We start from the raw sequence: 26574 nt of genomic DNA on the forward strand, positions 1-26574 counted from the left end.
AAATCCTATTATAATTGCGTTTTGTGAGCTGATGTACTGTAAATTGTGTTAAATGGGCATATGATATTGTCTCAAATTGAACACAAGCCCCTGTATTGAATTTGTATCACAGCAGACGTTGTGATATCAGCAAACATTGTATGTTTACCAAAGAATCAATATAAAATTGTATTGTGATGAGACACCCATGATTTACACCCATAATACAAATGCAATAAAACACTGGAACCTACAAAATATTCTCGGTCCATCATAAAAACAAAGTTTACAGATAATTCAGAAAGATGTATCCATGACTGCAACAATATGCACATATTAACATGGTTCAAACAACACATCAGTCCAAATAACAATGTACAAGCAATGTTATTGTTCCCCAAACCACTGAGGACCTCCACACCTTCAATCAGGACACCAATGTCCTTTGGGTCATCTCCAGGCACTGCACCCTCCTTCTGCATGACGATGACTCCCATCATAGTACAAACTACAGGCCTCAGTGTCTCTGTTCTGTGAAACAGGACATGACAATAAATACATTTTAGACAAAGTGTGGCAAGAGACTGGAGGCAAGACAAAGTGAAATATGCTGATTGCTGGTCATAAAATTGTTAAACATAACATGAAAAATTTTATAAGAAGTCACACAGTTGGATATGTACAGAAGTAATGGGAACCCATTAAGCAATTTGATAAAAGAACTCTGCAGTCTTGATAACAAACTGCAAGGTTTGCAAAAGTTTTGAGCATGGTTATCGTGTGGTAGACCAGTGATTTCCAACCTCATGGACCCCCAAATTGATGCACATCAGGCCATGGACCCCTATTTGATAACACGTAGTCTCAAGGATCCCCATTTGATAAGATTTAGTTATTCCATAACTGTATGGATTGGCAGATTAATGAACAGAATAGTCATCCTCTCACTGAGCTAAATCCTAGTCAATGAAATAACAGTGATATTAAAATATTACGAATTTTTCTGGGGAACCCTGGAAGCCCCTCAATGACCCCCAGGGCCTCAGAAGCCCAAAAGGCAATGAAGTACTTAACATCTACACAAGATACTTATTTTTATTATGTATTTCTGGGAAAAAGTGAAATTACAATATAATTGTATTACAGTATAAGAACATACAGTGAGACTGTTACTCACGGTTCGTACACCTTTTCCAAAGTCAAATTCAAGCACCTTTCAAGGATTTTCAAGGTGTTTTTCCACACTTTTTCAGCACCTTATAGCTGTCGTAATTTAAATATTTATGTTAGTGCTGTCAATTGATTTTAATTAGGATGAATCACATGACTGCTGTAGTTAGTTGCGATTAATTTTATTGGTTCAACATGTACCTTAAAGGGATATTTTTCAGGTGTTTAAAATGTAATTCAAATGTAACTTTATTAAATCAAATACATTAACCACAAATATTGTCCAGAAACCCTCAAAGACACTGCATTTTGGCATAAAAATATGCTCAATAATATGCTCAATATGCTCATAAAAAATGCTCAAATAATAACATGACAAACCCGAATCCATGAGGCACAGATGAGCATATTGACCTGCTCAATTTTACATTAGGGCCAAAATGCACTAAAAGCTACAATAGAAAAGTCAGTTGAAGCTTCTATGGTTCACTGCAGGCTTCAGATTTAAAATTCCAACAGCACAGAACCAGCAGTATTTTAGGAAAAGGGCACTATTTGTATGTATCTATATATATGTATATGTATAATTTCTTTAATAAAATATTGTCCTCCTAGGAGAAAAATCCTCACCTTTATTCAGCTCAGTCTATATAATGATGAAATGGTGTGTGATGATCATGTTTTTGTTTTAAGACAACAGGATGATTTACATCAGTGAGGATGTTTTAGACCAGCCTTTCTCAAAGAGTGGTCTGTGAGTTTGCTGGTCAAACACATTTTAAAAATTAATATCATATTTTTAAATTTTAAGTGTTTCTCAAACAGTTTACCAGACTAAGCTATGTAAATTCAGTGTAAATTCAAATTGTGTCAGTAATGAGGGTGACGTCAAAAATGTCAAAAATGATAAGCGCGGTCAACTGAAAATATGGATCGGTGGCTCGTTGTGAAACTTGGCATGAATGTGGACAGCCCAGCACTAAAGTGAAGAGCAAATACCACAGAGACTACATCTAATTTGGATTTTTTTGGACTGGATATGAGGAGGACCCCAAACCACACTATGTTTTGTGCTATGAATCGCTGGTGAACAAGGCTATGAAACCTGCTAAACTCAAGTGGCATTTTGAAACAAAACACAAGGATTATGTGGACAAACCGACTGCATTTTTTGAGAGAAAACGTGATAAACTAAAGAAACACATGATGAAGGCGGCCACACAGTTTTTTGCTCCAGGGGAAAATGCAAAGGCTTACAGAGGCATCATACAGGGTATCCCTGCTGATCGCAAACACAGGAAAACCTCATTCAGTAGTTGAGAATTTAGTCAAACCAGCTGCCAAGGTTATGGCCAATATATTGTTTGGGGGGGAAAGCAAGCACTGAAATTAAGAGAGTGTCTCTTTCCAATGACACTGTCCAGCAGTGAATAACTGCTATGGCTGAAAATGTGCAAAATCAGCTGATGACACATTTACACCAGAGCCAGTTTTTTGTTTTTTCACACTACAACTGGACAAGTCAACTGATATCGGGAATTAGGCAAAGCTGCTGTGTTTTGTAAGGTACATTTATAATGGCGGTGTGCTGAATGAATTTCTTTTCTGTCGTTCCCTGCCAACCAACACAACACGAGCAGCTATTTTTGACTTTCATTGTGCAGAATAATCTCAACTGGTCAAGATGTGTTGGTATTTGCACAGACAGTGCAACTGCTGTGAATGGAAAACAAAAGGGACTGGCAGCACATGTAAATGCAGTGGCACCTTTAGCTACAGCAACACACTGTTGCCTATGCGGAGAACAACTGGCTGTGGAAAAAAATACCACTATGCCTCAAATCAGTACTGGATGAGTCTGTGAAAATTGTGAATGCAATCAAAAACAAAGTTCCGAACACATGTCTTTTTAAAGCTCTGTGTGAAGAAATGGGAAGCAAACACACAAAACTTCTTTTTCATACTGAAGTTTGCTGGCTATCACGTGGTAAAGTTCTCACCCGTCTATTTGAACTGCGTAATGAGGTGATGTTATTTCTGCATCATACTGATGAACTGTATGACAGAATGCATCATTTCCAGTGGTTCACAAAGTTGGCATACCTGGCTGATGTTTTCAGTACTCTTAATGCTTTGACCTTAGTGCTGCAAGGAAAAGCCATCACTATCTTGAATGTGCAGGACAAAATTAACACCTCAAGACACCTCAAGATGGAACTATGGTGTGCCCTTCTAGATTGCCAGGAATTTGAATGTTTCTCAAGACTGTTTCCCAACTTGTGGATTTTCTCCTTGATGCTGAAGAGCTGGATGGCAGCACAATTGCAGCCTTCAAGGAACATCTGGAAGGCCTTCACTCTCAACTCGGAAGATATTTCCCAGAACTAGATGCAGGCTTTGAGTGGATCAGGAATCCATTTGGGGACAAAACACACATTGAACACATCAGTTTCAAGCTCCCACAAAGACAGGTTGACACCCTTGTGGACATTGCATTTGATGGGACACTGAGGACCACTTTCAGAGACAAAAGCTTGACAGACTTTTGTGTCCACATCCAGCCTGAGCACCCTGAGCTGGCTGACTCTGAAACTGTTGATGCTGTTTCCAACCACCTACAGCTGTGAAGTTGGATTTTCCACACTTGTTGCTCTGAAAACAAAGCAGTGTAACCGGACCAGGATATGAGACTAAAACTCTCCAGTTTGGAGCCAGACATTGTTTTACTGATGTCTCAGCACAAGCAGCACCATTCCTCTCATTAAGATGGCAACAGAGACAATGAGTGAGTAAGCAATGTTGTTTGTAAAGCTGCCATTATTAAGCTGTAATTTGTAAATAACGCTGGAGTAATAAACAGATCTATTGGTTTTGGATATTTGGGGAATCAGGTGGTTTGTGTTTTTTCTTTTATTGGTTAAGTGGTCTGAATAAGTTTGAGAAACACTGCATTGGAGTGACATGAATGAAGTTAATTCATCTGAATTTTTGTTTGATTCATGTACAACAAACAAGAATGAATCATTTAATGAACATAGACACAAATAATCCATTTAATGCAAACATATTTATATTTTGTTGATCAGTCACATGCCCTAGTTCATTTTTTGAGTGCACAGTATTAGTTATTTGGTGTATGATGACATTAAACATGCTAGCTGTGCAGTATAAAATTATGTCATCATTATGTCATGCATGATGACGCATCACAGAACCTCATATGTGCCCCAGTTAAACAGCACAGTAAAACATTAGCATTCTCCATGTGAGGATGAAGGCTGGGAACAAATAAAGCCAATTGCCCTGAGAAAGTGCACTGTAACAGTCCAACAAAGAGCTCTCCTGCTCTGACAGAAAAAAGGGAGAGCAGAGCCCATAAACAAATCACCAGATATCACAAATCACTCAGTACAGAGTGAGTCACAGAAAAAACGAGACATCTCACAAGTGAAATGCTTATGAAAGAGTAGAAGAAGGCTAAGAAGCTACTGTCATTGCTCTGTGCAAAACCAGTTAAGATTAAATTATTCTACTGTCATGGCAAAGTGGCGCTCTGTGTGCACAGGTGTGCCAAACAAACAAGCAAGCTAATGTCAGCTAACAGTAACTTTCACATGAACTTACAAAGTGACTCACCATCCATGTGCGTTGTCAGGTGTCTGATTAAAATCTGATGAGGTTGTTCCACAATCTTTTTCATCTGTTTCATGACTAATTGTACTCATTTCTTGAAACAAGACAAACTACACTGGGAGGAAGTGTAATTCTGTCACACATTAGCAGAATAATATATTTGTAGTGTGCTTCAATTTTTGGAACAGGGAGGGATGTATGGATTTTGGTGACCCCATGACCTTTGACAAAGCTCTGTTATAAGGCTTTATTTTAGCTCCTCTTATGCAACTGTTATTTCAGCCACCCAGTATAATGATGACTGTGAAAGTAACAGCTAACTGTGGAAATGATTAGCCCTTGAAAGTCAGCCCTCTGCTGGGCAGTTTATTATTTGTGGAGGTTCCACGAACCAGCAGTAAAGGAATGCTGTGCTATTTTGTATTAATGGGGTCTAAGTATATCTCACCAATACTATCTTCAGTTAACACCAGACTGATACATCAGTCTGTGATGTGATCAACTTCTACCATATCAAGCTTGCTTGTATTTTCTCAGTATTACATACTTAACATGTCACAAAATTTGGCATTCACCTCCAGTAAGCTCTCCTGATATAGAGACACTACATGCAAAGCCATCATAATTTTGAATAATTAGTCACATTTACACATTTCCTCCAATGACAAGAAAAATTAACACATACAGTATATTTTTTACTGACCTGAAGAAATACATCAATAACTAGAGGCAGCTGGAGTAGCTTAATGCTTGATGCCTGATGTACTTTATATGATATTAAAGTTGATATTCTATAATAGTTACATTTGGACATAAACACAGATTTGTTGTCAGTCATTTCAGTATTAGCAGGTACTGCTGATATGCACAATCAGTGTGCCCTGCTGATTTACAAATCTAAATTCATCATAAGAATATATTTTCACCATCTGCACTTGCAGTGTACTTTGCAGTATTGTCATAGGAATTCTGGTGAAAGTCTCATGATGATTATTATTTTATGATAATTTATTATGAAGAAATAATGTTGCTCATGCTATGGGCATGTAGTCATCTGATACTGCCATCAGGTGGTCTTATGATGGTACCACACACACCCCACCTACAGAGGGCAGCATGTGTTCATGGAATTCTTCCAAAACACCAGAAATTTTTATTTCTGACTCTGGAAATTTTGTTTGACTTTGATCATTTCAGATCATTTCAGAGAAATGTGATTCATGCATGCTAATTAACAGATAATATCGTAGCATTTCATCACACAGAAGATCAATGCTGTGTTTCTGTCATTGGACAGTGGGTGTACAGCCTGTCAGCTGTTCGGTGGATAATATGACACTGCAATCCACATTCTCTATTAAATACCTGTGTATTTACTGTGGTTTAAATAAGACAATAGTTAAATCAAAAGAGAAAGCTGTTTAGTCATTATCTACTCACCCTCATGTCAACTGAGGGTCAGGTTTATTTTGTTACTGGTGTAATCCAAGTCTCCTAAAGCCCCGACATTCTATTTGCACACTGTCAAGTCACACACACACACACACACACACACACACACACACACACACACACACACACACACACACACACACACACACACACACACACACACACACACAGACATAGACACACACACGCACACACATTTCAGACAGGATGTGCAGGTGAACATGGCTCCAAGATAAGGCTCTATAGTGAAGATTCAGGCTAGAAATGTGGTGTCAATAACAGTTTTTCAGTCAGCTTGGCCTGTCGGGGCTTTAGGAGACTCCAGCAGTGTTTTGCAGACTTTAAAACTAAACCCGACCTTTCATGAGGATGAGTAGATAATGACTGATTTTTTGTTTTGGGGTGAACTATCCCTTTAAATACTGTCTATGATTTTAAACTTGATGTACAGTTGAAGATCTTGTAAGCTCCTGTGTAAACCAAGCAGAAACTTGGTGGAAGCCAATGCAGAAAGACCTGTTATAGTAGTACTACTGACAGTCACTAGATGTTGGCTCGTGTATCCACTGTGTGAAAGGAAACAGCCTGTTCTCCCATCAATACCACCACCGTAATTCTGGACTTTAAACCAGCACCAGTGGGTGATGTCACACCTTCCAGTGTCTATCTGTATATACAGAGCTGCCACAACTTTCAAGTGATTTGCCAACAATCGAAAGAGAAATGACATGACCCTGCTGTACACAGTACAGCCACAATGCAGTTCCTCCTGAGTTCCTCCTGGGTGTTTGCATGTAAATCTCTCGCTGTGACTTCATTTGTCATTGTACAGCTGTGAACAGAGCCACAACAGAGATGAACAAAAACATGCACTGAATGCAATTCTGCAAAAAAAGAATAAATACATGAAAGTAGCTTAATTGGAATATCCAAACAGAACACTATGAAAGCATTGATTTTTATCCCAAAAGCAAGAGTGAAAAGTGACAAACAGACAAGAAATGTTCAAACAAATTAATAAATAAAAATTTCCTGCAAATATGTTAGTACTGGTATCTATTTTAGCACATTAGTCTTTCTGTTTGTTAGGAAAGGAGAGTATTGTTATCTTTTTGATTCACTATTATGTGATCCAATGAGTCAAATGAAATAATCATCAGTTGGTGGCTCTTCCTCCATTGTTGAGTTTAGTTCATGAATTAGGCTTTTTTTTTTTAGCCATTCCTGATCATATTATATGTTAATCACATGTCCGTCTGCAGATGTAATGCCATGAATCACTTCAGCACTTGTGAATGAGGTGAAAAACATTCACTGAGATTAGCTTTAGCTCAGACATGCACTCCCTGACCCTGTCTGAGGCTGGAGCAGATCTTGGCAGTGTGCACTGCAGGAGGGTGTCTCAGTTTTCCCAAGCATACAAACACATGCATATTAAAACAGCTCCTGAGTGCCCAGAAACACTGTGCCTTTGGTTTAATGCTGGACCAATATGGGTTTTTCAATGGCTGATGCTAATATTTAGAAAGCAGGGGGAATGAGAGCCAAGTTATAATGCTGAACAAAACAAAACAAAGAAAAGCCACATATAATTCAGTTATTATATTTATATTGCAATCTATTATATATGGTTATCTTAGCCAATAATATGTTTTAGATGGAATTTGTATATATTTATGAAATAGAGAAATACATTGGGATTTCTGAACTTAACTAGTATTAACGGGAGACTTGGTCATTCAGCTACATTATTCTATACCAGTAATTCCCAAAGTGTGAGCTGCGGCCTCCTAGTGGGCCGTGAAGGCTCTGCAGGTGGGCCCTGAGAGGTCATGAAAAGTAAAGGAATAAAAAAAAAAAAAAGGGTCTTACAGGTGTACCACTGTGTTTAGTGACCCATCACATAAACTCTGGAGCATATTTTATATCATCACTGCTTCGATTAGTCTCATGTATTGATCCCGAGTTGTGAGTAAAGATGGGAGGGCTGCAGAGAATTTTCAGATTTCAAACTGGGCTGTGGCAATCTAAAGTGTAGGAATGGCTGTTCTATAATTATAACATCTTATATATTGACATTAGTCAACAGTTTTAGATCAGATTTGTAGTCATTTAGGATGACAGCAGACACATGTTAACATTTAGAAATGACAATGGTGACTGAGCACATTCAGACAAACATTTACAGCAGGATGCATGATGAGAGTTATCGTACAGAACTCCAGACTCACTTTTTCACCACCTTCACAAAATTCACAAGCGGGAACACTAACATTGTTCCACAGCAGCAACATTGACAATTCTGCCCAAACAAGTGTCTGTATTTTATATATTTTTTGTCCATCAGCCTCATGAATGATTATGTCACAATACCAGATAATCAGCTGAGGGATTAATTGGTCTATCTAAATTGGCCAAGTCTGAAAGTGAAATAATTTAAACGGCTGCATTTATTAAAGGAGTTTTCACGTGTCTCTAGTGACACATGTAGGGAACTGTAGTTGAGTCCCTTCACATGCTTGTAACTTTGACGTTTTACGAAAGCACCAGATTCTCACTGCTCTGTTCTTTCTCTTTGTTCTGTCCAGCCTACGTGGACACTTCTGACTGGGAATTCCCTGATGTTTGTCGGTACTACTTTGGCAAGTTTGGCCAGTGGTCCAGCTTGGTTTTCTCGATGGTGTCGCTTATTGGAGCCATGGTGGTTTACTGGGTCCTCATGTCCAATTTCCTCTACAACACGGGACAGTTTATCTACAGTAAGTCACAGACAGGAGATATCACACAATTCTGTAGTTCTGGTTGGCTGGTTACTTAAACAAAGACAACTCAGTACTTTAAAGGCAACACACATCAGTGGTGTTTGACATGCACCTTGGTCACTTCTCTCTGTACAGTGAGTCTGGTGTGCACTTCAGTCGTCAAATGACTTGACACTGATGGCTTACATGTTGAGCTTTTCATTCCAACGTCTACCTCACCACGTGCTCTTCACTGAGCCCATTGTCATGTTATGTAGTGCATTATGACTTTGAAGGTTTAGTTAGTAAAACAGAACTTTTCAGTAACATTTAGTCATGGTTAGAGTGGTCAACGTGAATCTTTTCTTCCGTTGCTCAGCTGCTTGCACAAAGTCCATTTGTTCTACAACAAAAAGTAATTTAATTATCACATTTATCATCTGTGGTCACAATATTGATAAAATGTCAGAAAATAGTGAACAGTCGCCATCCCAGTATTACAGAGTCCAAGGTAATATCTTTAAATGTGTTGTTTTGCCAGTCAAAACCCTGAATATTTCCAGTTTAATATGATAATAAACAGGGGAAAGCAGGTAATTTCCATATCTAACTCTATATAGAGTTAGAAAACAGTATTTTCTGCCATTTTTGTATGAAATGTTTCTTTAACAATTAATCAATAATCAAAATAGTTCAATAGTTAAATTCTTGTTTACCACTTGCCTGCCTATTTGCTTTAGGCAGGTGGGCAGTCCTCATTGTTGAGCCGTGTGTTACACTGATAGTCTACATACATACACATACACATGACACACTCTGTTGTGATGATGAGAACGCCTGCTTACTGCATTTTTATTTTATGCAGACAGTGGGTAAATTATTAGTGGCTGTACCTCTAAATGTGCAAGAAGGTGTGACAGTTTCCTTTCCTTCCACAGACTATGCTCACAATGTCAACGTGTCACATTCAGAGTTTGGAACCAACGGCTCTGATAGAGGTCAGTCACTTACAACTTACTTTCAACTTTGATTGAAACTGACTGTGGACATCACAGATTTAGGACAGTAAATTTGGACAGACAGCAAATACTTGTCTTCTGTTAATGAATCAAGTTTTTCAAATTTTTTTATAATAAAATATGGCCCAGTTACAGTTTATTATCTTAACCATAATTAGTGGTTGCGTTGTGATGTAAATTTTTAATGTGAATTCTAATATTGATGAGAATTGCACAGTATATATTTCAGATATCAGTATCAGAATGGCAATATCGGTTTATGTGTAGTTTCTCTGTCAGTGAAGACATCACTACTGTCCTGTTTGTTTGTTATTCCCTCATTATTTCTGCACTGCACACTTCATATTCTGAACCACAGTTGGAAAAAACAGTTGAACGAGTAAGCTGACTGTCAGAATCATAATGCTTTGTTGATTTGTTCATCAGTCATCTGTCCATACCCAAATACTGACCCTGGAGGGAACCACACCTTCAGCACACTTTACCTCTGGAACAGTGGAAATGATACTTCTGATGTCAGCTCTTTTGAACACTGGTGGAGCAAAACCAACACCATCCCCCTGTACCTGATCATCCTGCTGCTGCCGCTGCTCTGCTTCCGCTCAGCCTCCTTCTTCGCGAGGTTCACCTTCTTGGGTAAGACAGAACAAGGGCAATGATAGATGAGGAATGGGCAGCAGTGTTTATGATAAGTCAGAAACAGTTCACAGTTGAACTTTGAAACATCAGCAGTGAACTGGGGTAACACTAGCTGCTTCTTTAGATCTTTGATAGCTTTTGATAGATTTTTTGCATCCAGGTAGTTGCCAGTGTGCTGGATCTGTTTCTGAAACATCTGACTGCAGTTATATGAGATAAATGAATACAGCAGCATGTCAGAGATAAATAATAAACAAATTTAATGTGTTGAAGTCTGTTCCAGGCCGATTTAGGGGAACCTCAGAGTTAACCCTGAGTTGTGGGAAAGTTCTCAGTTCTAGAGCAGAGACCATCAATTCTGGGTCAGTCACTGTGGTAACACATGCACATTGGACAGATTATGTCAAAACATTTACTAATTAATTAATTCTAAGGCAAAAGGCACTATAAACATTTAAGTGTATTAGTGAAGCTGTTGATGCACTTTTCTAGGAGACAAGCAACCTCACTTATTCTGAGCTCTGTCTCCATGAAGAAAACTACTCCTACTGCTGCAGTTATTGATTGCCCCTTGCTGTGGACAGTTGTTTTTTTCTCTGAAGTAATTTTCATATCAAGACATTTCTTTTTTTCAGTGACAGTCCAACCCTGTCAGACAGCTTTACAGCATTTGTTATTATAGGGGTGTTATTATGCTAATCTACAAGCCTCGTGCATGTGGTCTCAATATGCACAGGTGGATCATTTACATGGCTGTCTGAAGGTACAGGCATTTGTTGAATCTGATGTGGCGTGTTCGTACGAGTCCCTTTAAAAAAAAGTATTCTCCAAAACTCTGCAATTCACACTAAAAAAATCTATATATATCATCCATCTTTTTTTCATCATTCATCTTGTCTAGGCACCATATCCGTGGTCTACCTGATTGCACTGGTCACTGTTAAAGCTGTCCGCCTGGGCTTCCACCTGGAGTTCCACTGGTTTGACTCAACCCAGTTCTACGTTCCAGGTAAACCATCTTAATTTTTCTTTCCACAGCAACTCAGATGAACGTCCCTGAATACCTTACATCTTTAGACAATGTTTAGACACTGCTGTGGATCAGTGTCTTTCATTTTTTTTTTTTTTCGGGGGTGGGGTGGGGTGGTATTTAACTTTGCCATTCCATAGAAACAGTACAGTTTTTACCTACAGATTCAAATGATAGATGTTTTATTAACTTACTAATGTCCATCCATCCATCCATTATCCTCCGCTAATCCGGGGCCGGGTCGCGGGGGCAGCAGTCTGAGCAGTGACGCCCAGACTTCCCTCTCCCTGTACACTTCCTCCAGGTCTTCCGGGAGGATCCCAAGGCGTTCTCAGGCCAGCTGGGTGACATAGTCACCATCTTGTCTGGGTCTTCCCCGGGGCCTGCTCCCAGTGGGACATGCCCAGAACACCTCCCCAGGGAGGCGTCCAGGAGGCATCCAATATTAGATGCCCGAGCCACCTCAGCTGGCTCCTCTCTATGTGGAGGAGCTCCTCCCGGGTGACAGAGCTCCTCACCCTATCTCTAAGGGAGTGCCCCGCCACCCTGCAGAGGAAACTCATTTCAGCCGCTTGTATCCGAGATCTTGTTCTTTCGTTCATGACCCAAAGTTCATGACCATAGGTGAGGGTAGGAATGTAGATTGACTGAAAAATCGAGAGCATTGCCTTGCGGCTCAGCTCCTTCTTTCCCACGACAGGCCGGTGCAACAATCTCACGCTCCATCCTCCCCTCACTCGTGAACAAGACCCCAAGATACTTGAACTCCTCCACTTGAGGCAGGGACTCTTCTCCAACCCGGAGGGAGCAAGCCACCTTTTTCCGGTCAAGAACCATGGCCTCGGACTTGGAGGTGCTGATTCTCATTCCAGCCGCTTCGCACTCGACTGCAAACTGCCCCAGTACATGCTGAAGGTCCTGGTTCGAAGGGGCCAACAGGACAACATCATCTGCAAAAAGCAGAGATGAGATCCTGTGGCCCCCAAACCAGACTCCCTCCGGCCCCTGGCTGCGCCTAGAAATTCTGTCCATAAAAATAATGAACAGAACCGGTGACAAAGGGCAGCCCTACCGGAGTCCAACATGCACCGGGAACAAGTCTGACTTATTGCCGGCAATGCGAACCAAGCTCCTGCTCCAGTCATACAGAGACCGTACGGCCCTTAGCAAAGAGCCCCGAACTCCATACTCCCGAAGCACCTCCCACAGAATGCCACGAGGGACACGTTCGATTGCCTTCTCCAAGTCCACAAAACACATGTGGACTGGTTGGGCAAACTCCCATGAACCCTCAAGCACCCTGCGGAGGGTATAGAGCTGGTCCAGTGTTCCACGACCAGGATGAAAACTGCATTGTTCCTCCTGGATCCGAGGTTCAACTATCGGCCAAATTCTCCTCTCCAATACCCTGGAATAGAGTTTACCAGGGAGGCAGAGGAGTGTGATCCCCCTATAGTTGGAGCACACCCTCCAGTCCCCCTTCTTGAAAAGAGGGACCACCACCCTGGTCTGCCAGTCCAGAGGCACTGTCCCCAGCTGCCACGAGACGCTGCAGAGGCATGTCAACCAAGACAACCCTACAACATCCAGAGACTTGAGGTACTCAGGGTGGACCTCATCCACCCCCGGCGCCTTGCCACTGAGGACCTTCTGAACTACCTCAGTGACTTCAGCTTGGGTGATGAATGAGTCAACCTCTGGGTCCCCAGCCTCTGCTTCCTCTACGGAAGGCGTGTCAGTGGGATTGAGGAGATCCTTGAAGTATTCCTTCCACCGCCCAACAATATCCCCAGTTGAAGTCAACAGCTCCCCACCACCACTGTAAACAGTGTTGGCAGGGCACTGCTTCCCCCTTCTGAGGCGCCAGACGGGTTGCCAGAATCTCCTTGAGGCCGACCGGTAGTCCTCCTCCATGGCCTCCCTGAACTTTTCCCATACCTGAATTTTTGCTTCTGCCTCCGGCCTCCCTCAGGATCTGGTCAAAGCTCTCCTGGAGATGAGAGTTGAAGACCCCTCCGACAGAGGGTTCCACCAGACGTTCCCAACAGACCCTCACAATACGTTTGGGCCTGCCAAGTCTGTCCAGCTTCCTCCTCCGCCAGCGGATCCAACTCACCACCAGGTGGTGATCAGTTGACAGCTCAGCCCCCTTCACCCAAGTGTCCAAGACACACGGCCAAAACACACAACTACAAAGTCGATCATTGACCTCCGACCTAGGGCGTCCCCGTGCCACGTGCACTGATGGACACCCTTATGCTTGAACATGGTGTTTGTTATGGATAAACTGTGACTAGCACAGAAGTCCAATAACAGAACACCACTCGGGTTCAGATTGGGGGGGCCATTCCTCCCAATCACGCCCCTCCAGGTAACACTTTCACCACCCACGTGGGCATTGAAGTCCCCCAGCAGAACAATGGAGTCCCCAGTCAGAGGACTTTCCAGCACCCCTCCCAAGGTCTCCATAAAGCCGAGTACTCTGCACTGCCATTCAGCCCATACGCCGAAACAACAGAGAGGCACCTATCCCCGACCCAAAGGCACAGGGCAATGACTCTCTCATTCAACGGGGAAAACGCCAACACATGGCGGCTGAGCTGGGGGGCTATAAGCAAGCCCACACCAGCCTACTGCCTCTCACCATGGGCAAATCCAGAGTAGAAAAGAGTCCAGCCTCTCTCAGGGAGTTGGGCTCCAGAGCCCCGACTGTGTGTGGAGGTGAGCCCGACTATCTCTAGCTGGTACTGTTCAACCTCCCGCACTAGCTCAGGCTCCTTCCCCCCCAGCGAGGTGACATTCCATGTCCCCACAGTGAGATTCCATGTCCTGGGATTGGGTCGTCGGGGCCTCCGCCCACGACCGCCACCCAAACCACACTGCATCAGCCCCTTCTGAACCCTCCCGCGGGTGATGGGCCTACAGAAAGGCAGGCCCATGTCACTCGTTCGGGCTGAGCCCGGCTGGATCCTGTGGGCAAAGACCCGGCTACCAGGCGCTCGCCTGCGAGCCCCAACCCCAGGCCTGGCTCCAGGGTGGGGCCCCGGTAACGCCAATCCAGGCAATGTAGATATCCCTGGTTTTAAACTATTCACTGGGGCATTGGAATCCTTCTTGAACCGCCACCTTATCGTGGTGGAGGGGTTTGAGAACCTGAATGATCTTAGGAGCTATGTTGTCAGGGGCTTGTTGCCCCTAGTAGGGTCTCCCAAGGCAAACAGGTCCTAGGTGACAGGTCAGACTAAGAGCGGTTCCAACGCCCCCAATGACTTACTAATGTTAAATACATAAATATGTATATGTGTACATACATACATACCAGTTTGACTACATATTCAAGTTAAAAAAACAAGAAGAGAAGAAGAAGGTAAAAAAATGTAAATGGGATTAATAAAGTAAACTTAAAAATTCAAGAGTGGAGTAGGGGTAGAAGAGGATATGGATTTCAGAGTTCCCTTTTTGTATCAACAAATTCATCGTGAAACCCTACATTAATTTTGAATCCTTAATGCTCATGTGATTTGTTCCATCTCAGACAGTTGTATGTTGGAGGTTCGGGGTTCAACTGTCTCATTGTGATACTTTTAATCACAGCCCCCAAGAATATTTGTAATAGTTATATTTCAGCCCTCCTCTCAAAGCCTTCAGGGATTACTCAGAGAAGAATCATCCTCAGATCTTTTGGGATATCTTGATGGAACACTGCTCTCAGGACAGAGTGTGGTTTCCAGAATTTCCTAATATTCTAATATATATCAAGATGGTAACATAAGTTGGGATGTTGTGTTTGGCTGATCAGAGTTTACATGGGTGAGTTTATTACTGTATCTATTGAGGCGATTGGTGGATAAAGTGTTTTTGTCCTGCTGCCATAGGGAAGGTGGTATTGCTCAGTCCTATGGTTCATGTTCAACTCTGATAATATCAAACTGCATGGCTCAGTTTTATTAATGATTCCCTGAGAGTAAATAAAATCTTCCTTATCAGTAACTGAATGCAGCAGCCCCTCAGAACATTTTGTACGCCCCATGAGTTTCCCTCTGTGCCACCCTAAGGAACAAAATATTAAATATTGCACACAGCATATCCTATAATCTGCCAATCAGAATGCTGTGAACTGTGAACACATCCATGCTCTCAAAGGGAAAACTCTTTTGTCTGCAGGAAGGAATGAACATTGTGACCACTTGGGGCGCACTGGTGCAGCTTCAGATAATTTCTGTCTTCTTCTTTCAGAGTTTAGACTGCTCTTCCCTCAGCTGACTGGTGTCCTCACTCTGGCCTTCTTCATTCACAACTGCATCATCACGTTAATGAAGAGCAACAGGCACCAAGAGAACAATGTGAGCCATTTTCACACGCACTCCTGCACAGCTTCAAACACTGAGTTACACCGTGCTGATCTGGAAGATAGCACAGTTCAATATGACAAGTTGTTACTTCTCATGTGTTTATCAGCAGTCAGACACAGGAAGGACATAATCTTCAAACATGGAGCCCAGACAAATCTCCCCTTCATGTCACCATCATAGTTAATTAGCCTGAGAAGACACAGCAATGAAAGTGATTTTGAGTGTAAGATGAAAGTGTTTCTGTGTTTCCAGGTGCGGGACCTGTCTGTGGCTTACCTTCTCGTAGGGTTGACCTATCTGTATGTGGGAGTGTTGATCTTTGCTGCCTTTCCCTCACCACCTCTCTTCAAAGACTGCATTGAACCGGTGAGATTTCCACTTAACTTTTATTATCATGTTTGTTTGTTTTACCTCTTTGTTATGGCTGGCTCGTAGGCTGCAACAAATGAGGGGGATGTAGGCAGGGCGGCTCCTAAAGTTAACAAGTTTATTAAATATATTAAACAATACATACTGCACAGGTCCAGTTTTGCAAACCTGTCCACACCCTCAAAGCTGAGAACCAGAACTAACCTGTTCCCCACAATTATTTCCAAGACAAACCTGCACCTGTCCGACCCGTTAATATAAGCCCTGCGACCTGATCCACTCCTGTGATTAAACACACATACACACTCACTCACTTGTGATCTCAACTGGCACAGCACCTGTGTTTCTACAGCTGTCGATGTTTTTCCATAGTGACAATGAGCCTCACTTGCAGCTATCAAAAGCTAATATTTTTTTAAACGTTTTATAAACACAAAAGCCATTGACAACATTATTCTCACAGCATTTGAGCACACCAAAATCCACCCAAACATCTGACTTGACCTTTGATCATGCCTCATCCACAATGTGGTGTCCTCTGCTGGCTATTTTTGCCTTTATATCATATTTTTTTTGCCAGCAGCTAACATTCATCACTGTCAGATCGAACAGTGACATTCCATTGTTTGGCAGGATGTGGGTCAAAGGTTGTTTCACAACTTTCACAATAAAAACGTGCTGGCTGGAGTAGGCTTGATATTACTGTATTAGTGAATATAAATGTTAAAAATATTTTCATTTCTGATCTTTCCAGGGACTAAAACATATTATTGTATTTTATGTGTTGTATAATTGTTCTCACCTGCTGCCCTCCCCCAAATTAGTTAATTTTTACCTGTACCCATACCCATAATTTTTTTTTGTAATTAACATTTTTTTTTTTTTTTTTTTTTTTAATTAATTTCCAACATCGTTATCCCATCAACATATTACATCACGTATACATGTTTTCCGGACATACCAATCATAGAGATACTCCATACAGGAAACCAGAAACATCCTGAGATGTCTTTTGTGCTGGTGTAATAAAATATCTCACTATGTTCTTCCAACTATATTCTCTCCATGAGGGGGGGGCAGGTTGTTTTCCATTGTTGCTCACTGATCTTTTCCCATTCCTCCTCTGATAACATCTTTCCAGCCTCTTTCTCACACTTTTCTCTTATATATACACCATATTGTTACCCTTTAATTTTTCCACTTCTTTATACAATTTAGAGAATATTTTTTACCTGAATCTGGTTCGTATGCTAAAATAAATAATTCTCGACTCTTGCTCATCCACATTAAAGGAGAAGTGTGTGATTTCCAGTGGCATCTAGCGTTCAAACCTTAGATTGCAACTAAGAGGATTTACCCCGACACCGCCCCTCTCTCACCAAGAGTACGGTGGCCACCAGCGGACAAAATGGCGAGCGAAAGCTATCTCACAACAAACTACAAATATGTGTGTAGGATGAATTACCTGTCCAGCAGAAAACAGGCAACCTCGGCGTCACTGTGAAAACGTTTGTCCTCCATCAGCGATTTCCATCGTGTAAACGCTATGCCGATGTTGATTCGTGTTTTTGCCCTTTCCTGTCATGCTTGTGTTTACTTTCTTCGCGTCTCCGCTTCTTGGATGACGGGGATTCACTGTCCGCTGCTTTTTGTTCTGGTACAGTGTATGTATGATCCTCCATTTGTCAAAACTGTGCCAGTCAAGGTTAACAACGCTAAATGATCTGCCAGCAATCACCCGCGTCTATCCTCCCCGTCTACTTCCGTGTTTACGCTGCGGTGTCTACGTAAGGTCGCCATGGGCTTCCCAAGACTCACTGTTAGTGCAGTTTGTCCGCTCTGCGCTGCCGTAGACGGCTCAGGATGATGATCTCCGTAAGTCGACCCGACAGTATGTAACTGTAAATGGCTATTTCTAAAGTAACGGGAACATATAGATTATGAGTTTACGTTGATTGATAATAATAAATAACATACTTATATATAATATATCTCATTTATGTACATAAATTCCTGTAATTATTACACACTGGTCCTTTAATCTTTTTTTATAATTTGCTCCATATAATGCCTCATTTGTAGATATCTATAAAAATCATGATTATTTAAGCCATATTGATTCTCAAAACTTTTAATAATCTTCTTCTTAAGTAGCTCCCAAAATATTGTTGGACCCCTGCCCCATTTACTGAACCTCTCATCGACTGTATTTGATATAAAATTTGAATCATATGCAATCCATTGCAGTATCCTACTTTGCTCTGTCAGGCTATTCTTTGATATAATCTCAAACCATATATTAAGAGATAAACCCAACCATGGATTTAGCTCCTCTTAAAGATGTTTTCTCAGCTTATTATCATTTATTATGGCCTGTCATGGAATGATGGTTGATGTGCGGCCCTCAATGTCTTTCCACCTCACCATGTATGAGGGATTGCACAAGTTCCACAAGGTTTTCAGTCGTGCAGTGTGATAATAACTCTTAAGGCAGGGAAGGGTCAGTCCCCCTTTAACTCTGGGTATCTGTAGAGTTCTAAATCTAATCCGTGGTCTTTTCGCCTGGTAGATGTATCTTGAGATGAGTTTATCCCATTCTATGAAATCTTTGTTACTTCTACTGGCAGAGTTTGAAATATATACAACAACTGTGGAAGGACATTCATTTTAATCGCTTCTACTCTTGAAACTAAACTTGTGATTCCATCTTGCAATATCAGATTTTATTCTTGAAAAGTAATGGATCATAAGTCTTGAAGCAGAGTTTCTCCCAAATGGTTCATGGATTTTGACAGTTCAATCTGAAACGTTCTCTGATGGCTCGATCTGGTGCATAGTTAAAGGTGAGGACCTGTGTTTTTTTCACATTTAATTTATAGCCCAATAATAAACCAAAATATTCAAGTGTTGACATGAGTGCTGGAAGAGACACAGTGGGTTGCATTAAATATACTAATACATCATCTGTAAATAATGCTATTTTCCGTTCATCAGCCTCCATGACTATACCTTTTATATTTTCATTTTGTTTTATCCATTTGCTCAGAGGTTCCAGATAAATAGCAAAGAGGAGAGGACTAATTGAGCAGCCTTGATGACACCTGCGTTCCACCATGAAGGAGTTTGAAAGATTTCCATTGATTTTGATCCTAGCTGTGGGTTTATTATAAAGACATTGTATAATTTTAACAAATGTTTCATGAAAACCAAATCGCTCCAGCACCATATACAGGAAGTTAAACCTGACAGAATCAAACACTTTTTCTGCATCCAATCCCAGTACTACTGCTTCTATTCGTTTTTTGATGACATTTTGCAATACATGTAGCGTGTGCCTAATATTGTCCTGTGTCTGCCTCTGTTTTATAAATCTGGTCTGGTCCTGATGAATTATATCTGTCAGAATTGTTTCTAGGCGTCTGGCTAGGATAGCAGTGAATAGTCTGTAGTCTTGATTCCATACCCATAAATTTATAGAAATATATTTTTTTACCTTAATACACATTTACACATATTGTTGCAGGTACCCGTCCTGGTGCAGGGCGCTACTGTTTCTGCCAGCTTTAACTATATCTTCAACGATGCTGACCCAATATTACCACCATTTGACTCTTAAACTTCTGTTTGAGGCAGTGAGACAAAACTCTTTTTTGTGTATTTATCTCTTGTATCTATGATATATGTATTCATTAAGTCACATTAAAACCTTTAGCAACTCTAAAACAGTATTTTCACAAGTCCTTTCAATCATTATTCACCAAGTCTGATACCTAACAGATTTGGTTTGTGCCTGAAAAACCTCTGTGGTCATGAGTCTGACTTGCTTAACATTTTACACAGTTCATCCTTGTGCAGCACATCCCAAATATTACCAGACAGGATTTAGGTCTTCTCTAAAAATCATAAATCACAGCCTTGACAGAAGTAACAGATAAAATAGCTCAAACACAACACAGCAGGTAATTTAGTGTTTTGGAAGATTAAAAATCCACATGGCTGAACTTGTCAGGTTCTAAAGAGAGTGTGCTCTAATAATCAGGAAAGTTGACATGTAAATTTGCTTCTTTTTTACTTGTATCCATATTAAAGTGAAAGATGCAAAGCCACAGCATCTGAAGTTAATTTTCATTGAATTTTCAATATGATCCAGTCCACAGTTGATATAGTAACATAATAAGAATTGAGTTATTTTGTTATTAAAGCAAAACAGTTAGTGAAACATGTAAATACAGGGAGATTGAAGAACCAAAGATTTGTGGATTTATCACAAAAATCAGGACTGGTAAATATCTACAAACTACTAGCTGTTACATATCTAGCTTTAGAATGATCTTATTTTCTACAGTGACTGTAGCTTCTGTGCAGATTTGTCAAACAAACCCTCCACTGCTTTCTTCTCTCCTCCAGAACTTCTTGGATAACTTCCCCAGCAATGATGTGATGGTGTTTGTGGCTCGGACCTGCCTCTTGTTCCAGATGATCACAGTCTACCCCCTTTTGGGATACCTGGTGCGGGTCCAAATGATGGGCCAGATATTTGGCAATCATTACCCCAGGTAGCACTGATGGATGTTATCACTCAGTTCATATCTTATTATTTCTGTGGAAGCAGATGTGCACAGCAGATCCATAGTGATGACTGATATTTTACAGCAATGGGTTTTCATCTCATCAGACATTTTAAAGTTTGGTAAAATATTACCAAACTTCTACTATCTGAAATGTTGCTACCTCCCCACTTAAGAACCACATTATCACAAAACTCTATTCTGCAGGTAACAGACACTATTCTTCCTCTAAAATTAGAATTTTCCACATAGTTGATTAGTTGTTAACACATCAAATAAATATTTTTGATAAGGATCCATAACGGTGATTGTTAATGAGTAAGATATGCTGAGTGAGACATTTTACAGTGTAAAAGTAAACTTGTCAGTGCTCTCTGGTGGACAAATTATGTCACAGAGACGCTGTTTCTTAATGACCTCAAATGTATATTTGACTTTTCTAGTTTCTTGTTACTTATAAGCTGACGTGTGCACTGATACAGATCTATTTGTGAGTTAATATTTGCCATTTTGGAGGTTACCACACCCCAATTACACTTGAACAACTGGCTACACCAGTTAACTCAGGACAGCTCTGCAGTTCTATGGAGCCTCTTCTATCTCACTGTTTTGGTTTTGTGACCCAGTCTCTCATCAGCCTGGTCTCTAGCAGCAGCAGCAGGTAGCTGTTTTTACCTGATCAGCAGCAAACAGGTTCGGGGAGAGAGTAACTGGTGAACATTAGGGAACATATTGCAGCTAAAGAGCCAGATATTTTACTCAGGAGTTAGTGAAGACCAGACCAGAACTAAAAGAGAGTGAATATCGGACTTATCAGCACAAACACAACTCCAAATAAATGACAGTATCGCTCTGCATTTGATGAATGTGCAAACAGGAAACCATCTACCTTGTCACTTACAGGGGTTGTAGTCTAATTATTCACATAGATTTGAGTTGCTAAAAAATTAGACAGATTCAGGGAGACGTATATAATTGTAGTTAAAGATGTTTTACAATGTAGTAACCAATAATATTATTACATGTTGTGTTTTTGTTATCTTTTAGCATACCATGTGTTTTCACTTTGTATCTCTTTAGTTTCTTTCATGTTCTGGCACTGAACATCGTAATTGTTGGAGCTGGTGTCCTAATGGCCAAGTTTTATCCCAATATTGGATCCATCATAAGGTATGTTTAAACTAATTCCAAGTACAATCCACCTGTACTGCTTGATGGCCAATAATTATTTAATCAAGTCAAGTTTATTTTTTTATTATTTCTACAGTCTAGAATCACAAAATTCAACTTGCTTCAAGGACCTTTAAATTAATATAATAGTTCATGGCTGCTTTTATGTGCCTGAATGAGCTGGTGTTTGGTATTTGTTCATGTGGGATTTTCTGTAAAACCTGGTAATACAAAGCCAAACCTAATATGAATCAGCACTACCAATTAGAAATATTGTTAGCAGTAGTTATAATGCTGAGCTGATCTTTTTCCTTATATTCACAGATTATGATTTCGATCATACCCTAAAGTTCCATAGAGGAATCTGTTTTGATTTCTTTCTCGCAGTGATCTTGTTCTTCTGGCAGTTGTTTGTGTCTGTAGAATTCCTGTGCCCCCAAATATACCTTTGTTATTGATCATGATTGTTATCAGCAATCTTGGTGCACATGTTTCTCATATATTGTCTTTTCATTCATTCATCCAGTCCTTTTCCTTGTATTTCACTCTTTCAGAGATGTCTTTACAATGCAGCCTACGTCACCAGTTTAACACACCAGCTGACCTGTTGTGATCCTGTCTTTAATGTTAACTCTCTGTCTCCCCTTGCAGGTTTTCTGGAGCAACGTGTGGCCTGGCTTTAGTGTTTGTCTTTCCTTCCTTGGTCCACATGATCGCCCTAAAGAGGCAGGGGGCGCTCCGCTGGCCGTCGGCCCTCTTCCACAGTTTCCTGATCCTGCTGGGCATGGCTAATCTGCTGGCTCAGTTCTTCATGTAGTGAAGCGTTCCCACGCAGACACTCTTAACCATTTGGAAACATCTCCATCACATCTTTTAAACTAAAAGATGGGATTTTAATCTGAAAGCTGTGATGGAGATTTCAGAAATCACATGTAGAATAATGTTACTGTATTATCCCACTTATGTCCTGGCCACTAGAATAATGGCCAAATGAACCACAGCAGCCTCCTGTGTCTGTGGTATGAAATTGAATATCACACACTTCCTGTAGTAAGAGTGATTGTGAAGGTTCATGTTACAGGGGGGATAACAGGAATCCAATGTCTTGGTTTGATATCATTATCTTTTGATTTACTCAGTGAATCTAGCCAGTGGTATTCCTAAGATTACAGATCATTTCCTATATGATAGTGTTGATTGTGCCTGCCTAAACTGATCCCAGACCTGCCCAGGCAAGTAGTATTGACACTGTGAACTGTTGAAACTGTGTCTGATAACATCAGGAACATGTGGAATGTGAGGTCATTATTGAGAGCTCTGACACAGCCAGGGGAGTGTCTTCTGAACGTGTTTAAGGTCTGTTTTTATGTTCATTCAAACAGCTTCTCAACCAAACATTAACTCTGCAATTCTGAATGAATTTATCTTTTATATTTACTTTATAACCATGAATCAAATCATTCTCCTGGTGATGAACCCTACAGAGCAGCATCTGCAGCTCCCCTCAGCTTTATAGAGCTTCAGTTTCAGAGTCAGTTTCAGCTCATTGTTTAACTGTCCAACCAACAATTTTTTGGTTCTCTCTCATTGCTCTCACAGTGTTGTGCCACAGCAGGCTAAGAAAAAGCTCTAAAAAGTCACTCTTCACTACCTGCTCAGCAGCAAACAGCAGACAGGAACAGTTATGAGCTATCTGGTTAACATGATAGCTAAAGAGACAGATATTTCCCTCAGGAGACCAAAAATAGTGTTGAATAATAAGGCAATGATATTTTAATGTTCCAGACCTGCTTTTTAAAATGAGTTCTTGCAGATTTAAATTCCTTACATGCAAGGCTTTGTTTTTTAAGATCATTTAGTGTTGTGTCTTGCTGACACCAGGGAATCATATTACTAACTTTTTTGATTATGTAAACTGTTTATATCTATTGAGGACAGCCATGGTATGTGCATATTTTTTGAGGAATCTTAATTTTTATGAGTAGTGTTGATTTACATGGTTGACATGTTTACATGATGCCCCTTTTCTAGATAATGTGCCTAATGTGTTGTATTTTATGAATGATAGGATAGACAAAGGGAATATGTGCGTGAAAATAAACTCTGCCTATAAAAACTGTAGTTTTCTGTTTGCTTTTAATAAAATTGTACCAATGTTAAAGAAAAATTCTGGTTTATTATACTTTGGTCTTATTTGAGTTGTCTTGTCATTTATAACATTGTACTCACCAAGTTAATAGCTGAGGTCTGGAAACACAGTGACAAAGTCACTAAAAACAAGTCAGGTGGGTCAAGAAATACCAGCAAATCATCAGTCAGACAGATAAGAAACAAACCAACAGGTTAAACAAACTTATTTGGGAGAAAAGAGACTAATAGTAAAATTGTCACGCAAAATGTCAGCTGTTAAGTTGGTAATTTTGTTTTATTTTTGAGGGGCTTTGATGGCAGCAAATAGCCTGGGAACCAGACAAATCTGTCGAACTTGTCATATTTCATGCTTTTCGGTTGGTTGTAGTTCTATCAGATCAAACTGTAGTACTGATCAAATACGGATCAATATTATGTTACTGCATCGACTGTTTGTCACTTCAAATGTTTTCAGAAACATATTTTAGTGTTTAGCTGTAGTGTATCAAATTACATCTAGAGGTGTTTTGGTCTGTGTTGTTGATAACGGCCCTTGGAAATAGAGAATGAACTGAGAGGTTCCAGACTAATTCACAACATTCCCGAAGTTTGAACAGCAAGTCTGTGACAATTTTGGTACACAACTTGCTGAGTTGTTGTCTATTGACATCATATACACAGAGAAGTGTAGCATATTTCCTTTGGTTATTTGACTCTGGCCACTCGTGTGTGCAGTATGCACTTGTGAAACAGCAAAGACAGTAACTCCTCAGTCCTGCATTGTGTCAGCCCCTCATTTGGTCTGGCCAGAAGATCCAGGCTGCCTGACATTTACCCCCATTCAAAGCTGTATCCACCAGCTACATCTGGCTGAAGACTTCTCATACATGAACTGGACACTCTGCTGTTCATAGCCAACTCAGCATGCCCCATGCAAGATGGACCCCTACCAGGACTGTGGAAGCGTTCCTGGGGACTGCACAGTTCTTCATCACCCTTCATTCTTCACTGCATACTACCATAGGTCCTGTCCATTAATCATGTAATATTCTTATATAATGGTAATATAATGTTCACTTAAACTCAACAACTTATTATTTTTTTTAGGTGTCTAAAATATGTGTTGCTGCTGTACACTGCTCGGTTTTCTACACCAGTACTCCTGCTGCGTCTCCAAACTGGGAACATGTTGTCTGCCATCTATTGTAGGTAATACACAGAACTTCATACACCCACATTTCAAAAAATTCAAAAACTTTATTTAGTCAGGCATAATAGTTAAAAGTACAGATTGATTACTCCTGTTGCAGACAAGAAATCATCCACCAACACAGTATGATGTAGTCCCTCTAATAGGTACAAGTAAACTTGTTGTTCATTGGTAGGTATGTGGGCTGTTTCTTCATTCAGACCCAAATATATTAAAACATCATATATGAAAATATGATACAATGTGATACAATATGATATAACTGTATTGTATTCTCTGCATGATCACCGCCCGATGGACTCACAGTACATTCAGTTCCTCCCACACTCAAGCATCCATCATTACAGCTGCTGATGCTCAACATAGTTTCATAGGATAGTCTACATTTTTTGTTTTGTGTTTATGATAAGGCATATCTTTGAAAAATGTAAGGGGTGTTTGCCACCCGTAAAACAACTTCCTTGCACTAGAAATCCCCAATTAGTTGTGGTGAGATTTCTGATTGTCTGCTATGGCAAGACTAGTGATGTCTAGAAAAACTGGCTGTAACTGTTTGGTTCAGCATGATGCTGTGACACATGTGTGTGTGTGTCTTTGTCCAATCAGAACTGGGTTAGAATCAGAAAAATGTTTTCCCATGTTTGTCCTTGCCACCATTGCCTCAGTGCTCGCTCTTGGTGGGAACGATCGGGTTTATGAAGAGTACAGTATAGACCTGCTCTGTTTGAAAAGTGCTCTGAGATTTGTTATGGTTTGATGCTGTACAATTAAAATTGAATTAAATTGAATTGAATTGAATGTACATGCTCACTTTGATTTTCACAAAGAGACTAAATAAAATCTATTCCATGTCAGAAGTACAGCCTTTATTTCCCATCATGCTTGCTGGACTGAGTAGTTGGTTTGCTGTTTTATGTTACAAAACAAATATTACTTTTTGTCATTGCTTGTGTCTGTGTGGCTCTGTTTGAAATTGTTATTTTTGTTTATAGCTTGATGCATTAGCAAGGTAGCTGTTACGGCTATATTTAGCATATTTGACCCTCATGTTGAAGCCCTTAAGGGGGCTGATGTTGCAGAAAGTGAGCTGGCTCGCATTCCCTGCAGCACAC

General features: G+C 40.5%; 1 protein-coding gene across 1 annotated transcript in view; it reads left to right on the plus strand.

The window, feature by feature from the left end:
* The window catches only part of slc38a9 (solute carrier family 38 member 9), a 45163-nt gene extending 20874 nt beyond the window's left edge, over positions 1 to 24289 (plus strand). Inside the window, exons 7-15 of the mRNA XM_084745661.1 lie at positions 8823 to 8993; positions 9914 to 9973; positions 10421 to 10630; positions 11535 to 11642; positions 15900 to 16006; positions 16268 to 16381; positions 20792 to 20940; positions 22033 to 22122; positions 22774 to 24289. Of these exons, the coding sequence (XP_084601787.1) occupies positions 8823 to 8993; positions 9914 to 9973; positions 10421 to 10630; positions 11535 to 11642; positions 15900 to 16006; positions 16268 to 16381; positions 20792 to 20940; positions 22033 to 22122; positions 22774 to 22939 (1175 nt within the window). The 3' untranslated portion in view covers positions 22940 to 24289. The remainder of the gene's footprint in view (positions 1 to 8822; positions 8994 to 9913; positions 9974 to 10420; positions 10631 to 11534; positions 11643 to 15899; positions 16007 to 16267; positions 16382 to 20791; positions 20941 to 22032; positions 22123 to 22773) is intronic.
* Positions 24290 to 26574: the final 2285 nt, after the last annotated feature.

This window comes from Lutjanus erythropterus, chromosome 20 (genome assembly GCF_056507025.1).
Source record: "Lutjanus erythropterus isolate fLutEry1 chromosome 20, fLutEry1.hap2, whole genome shotgun sequence".
Classification (NCBI taxonomy): Eukaryota; Metazoa; Chordata; class Actinopteri; order Lutjaniformes; family Lutjanidae; genus Lutjanus; species Lutjanus erythropterus.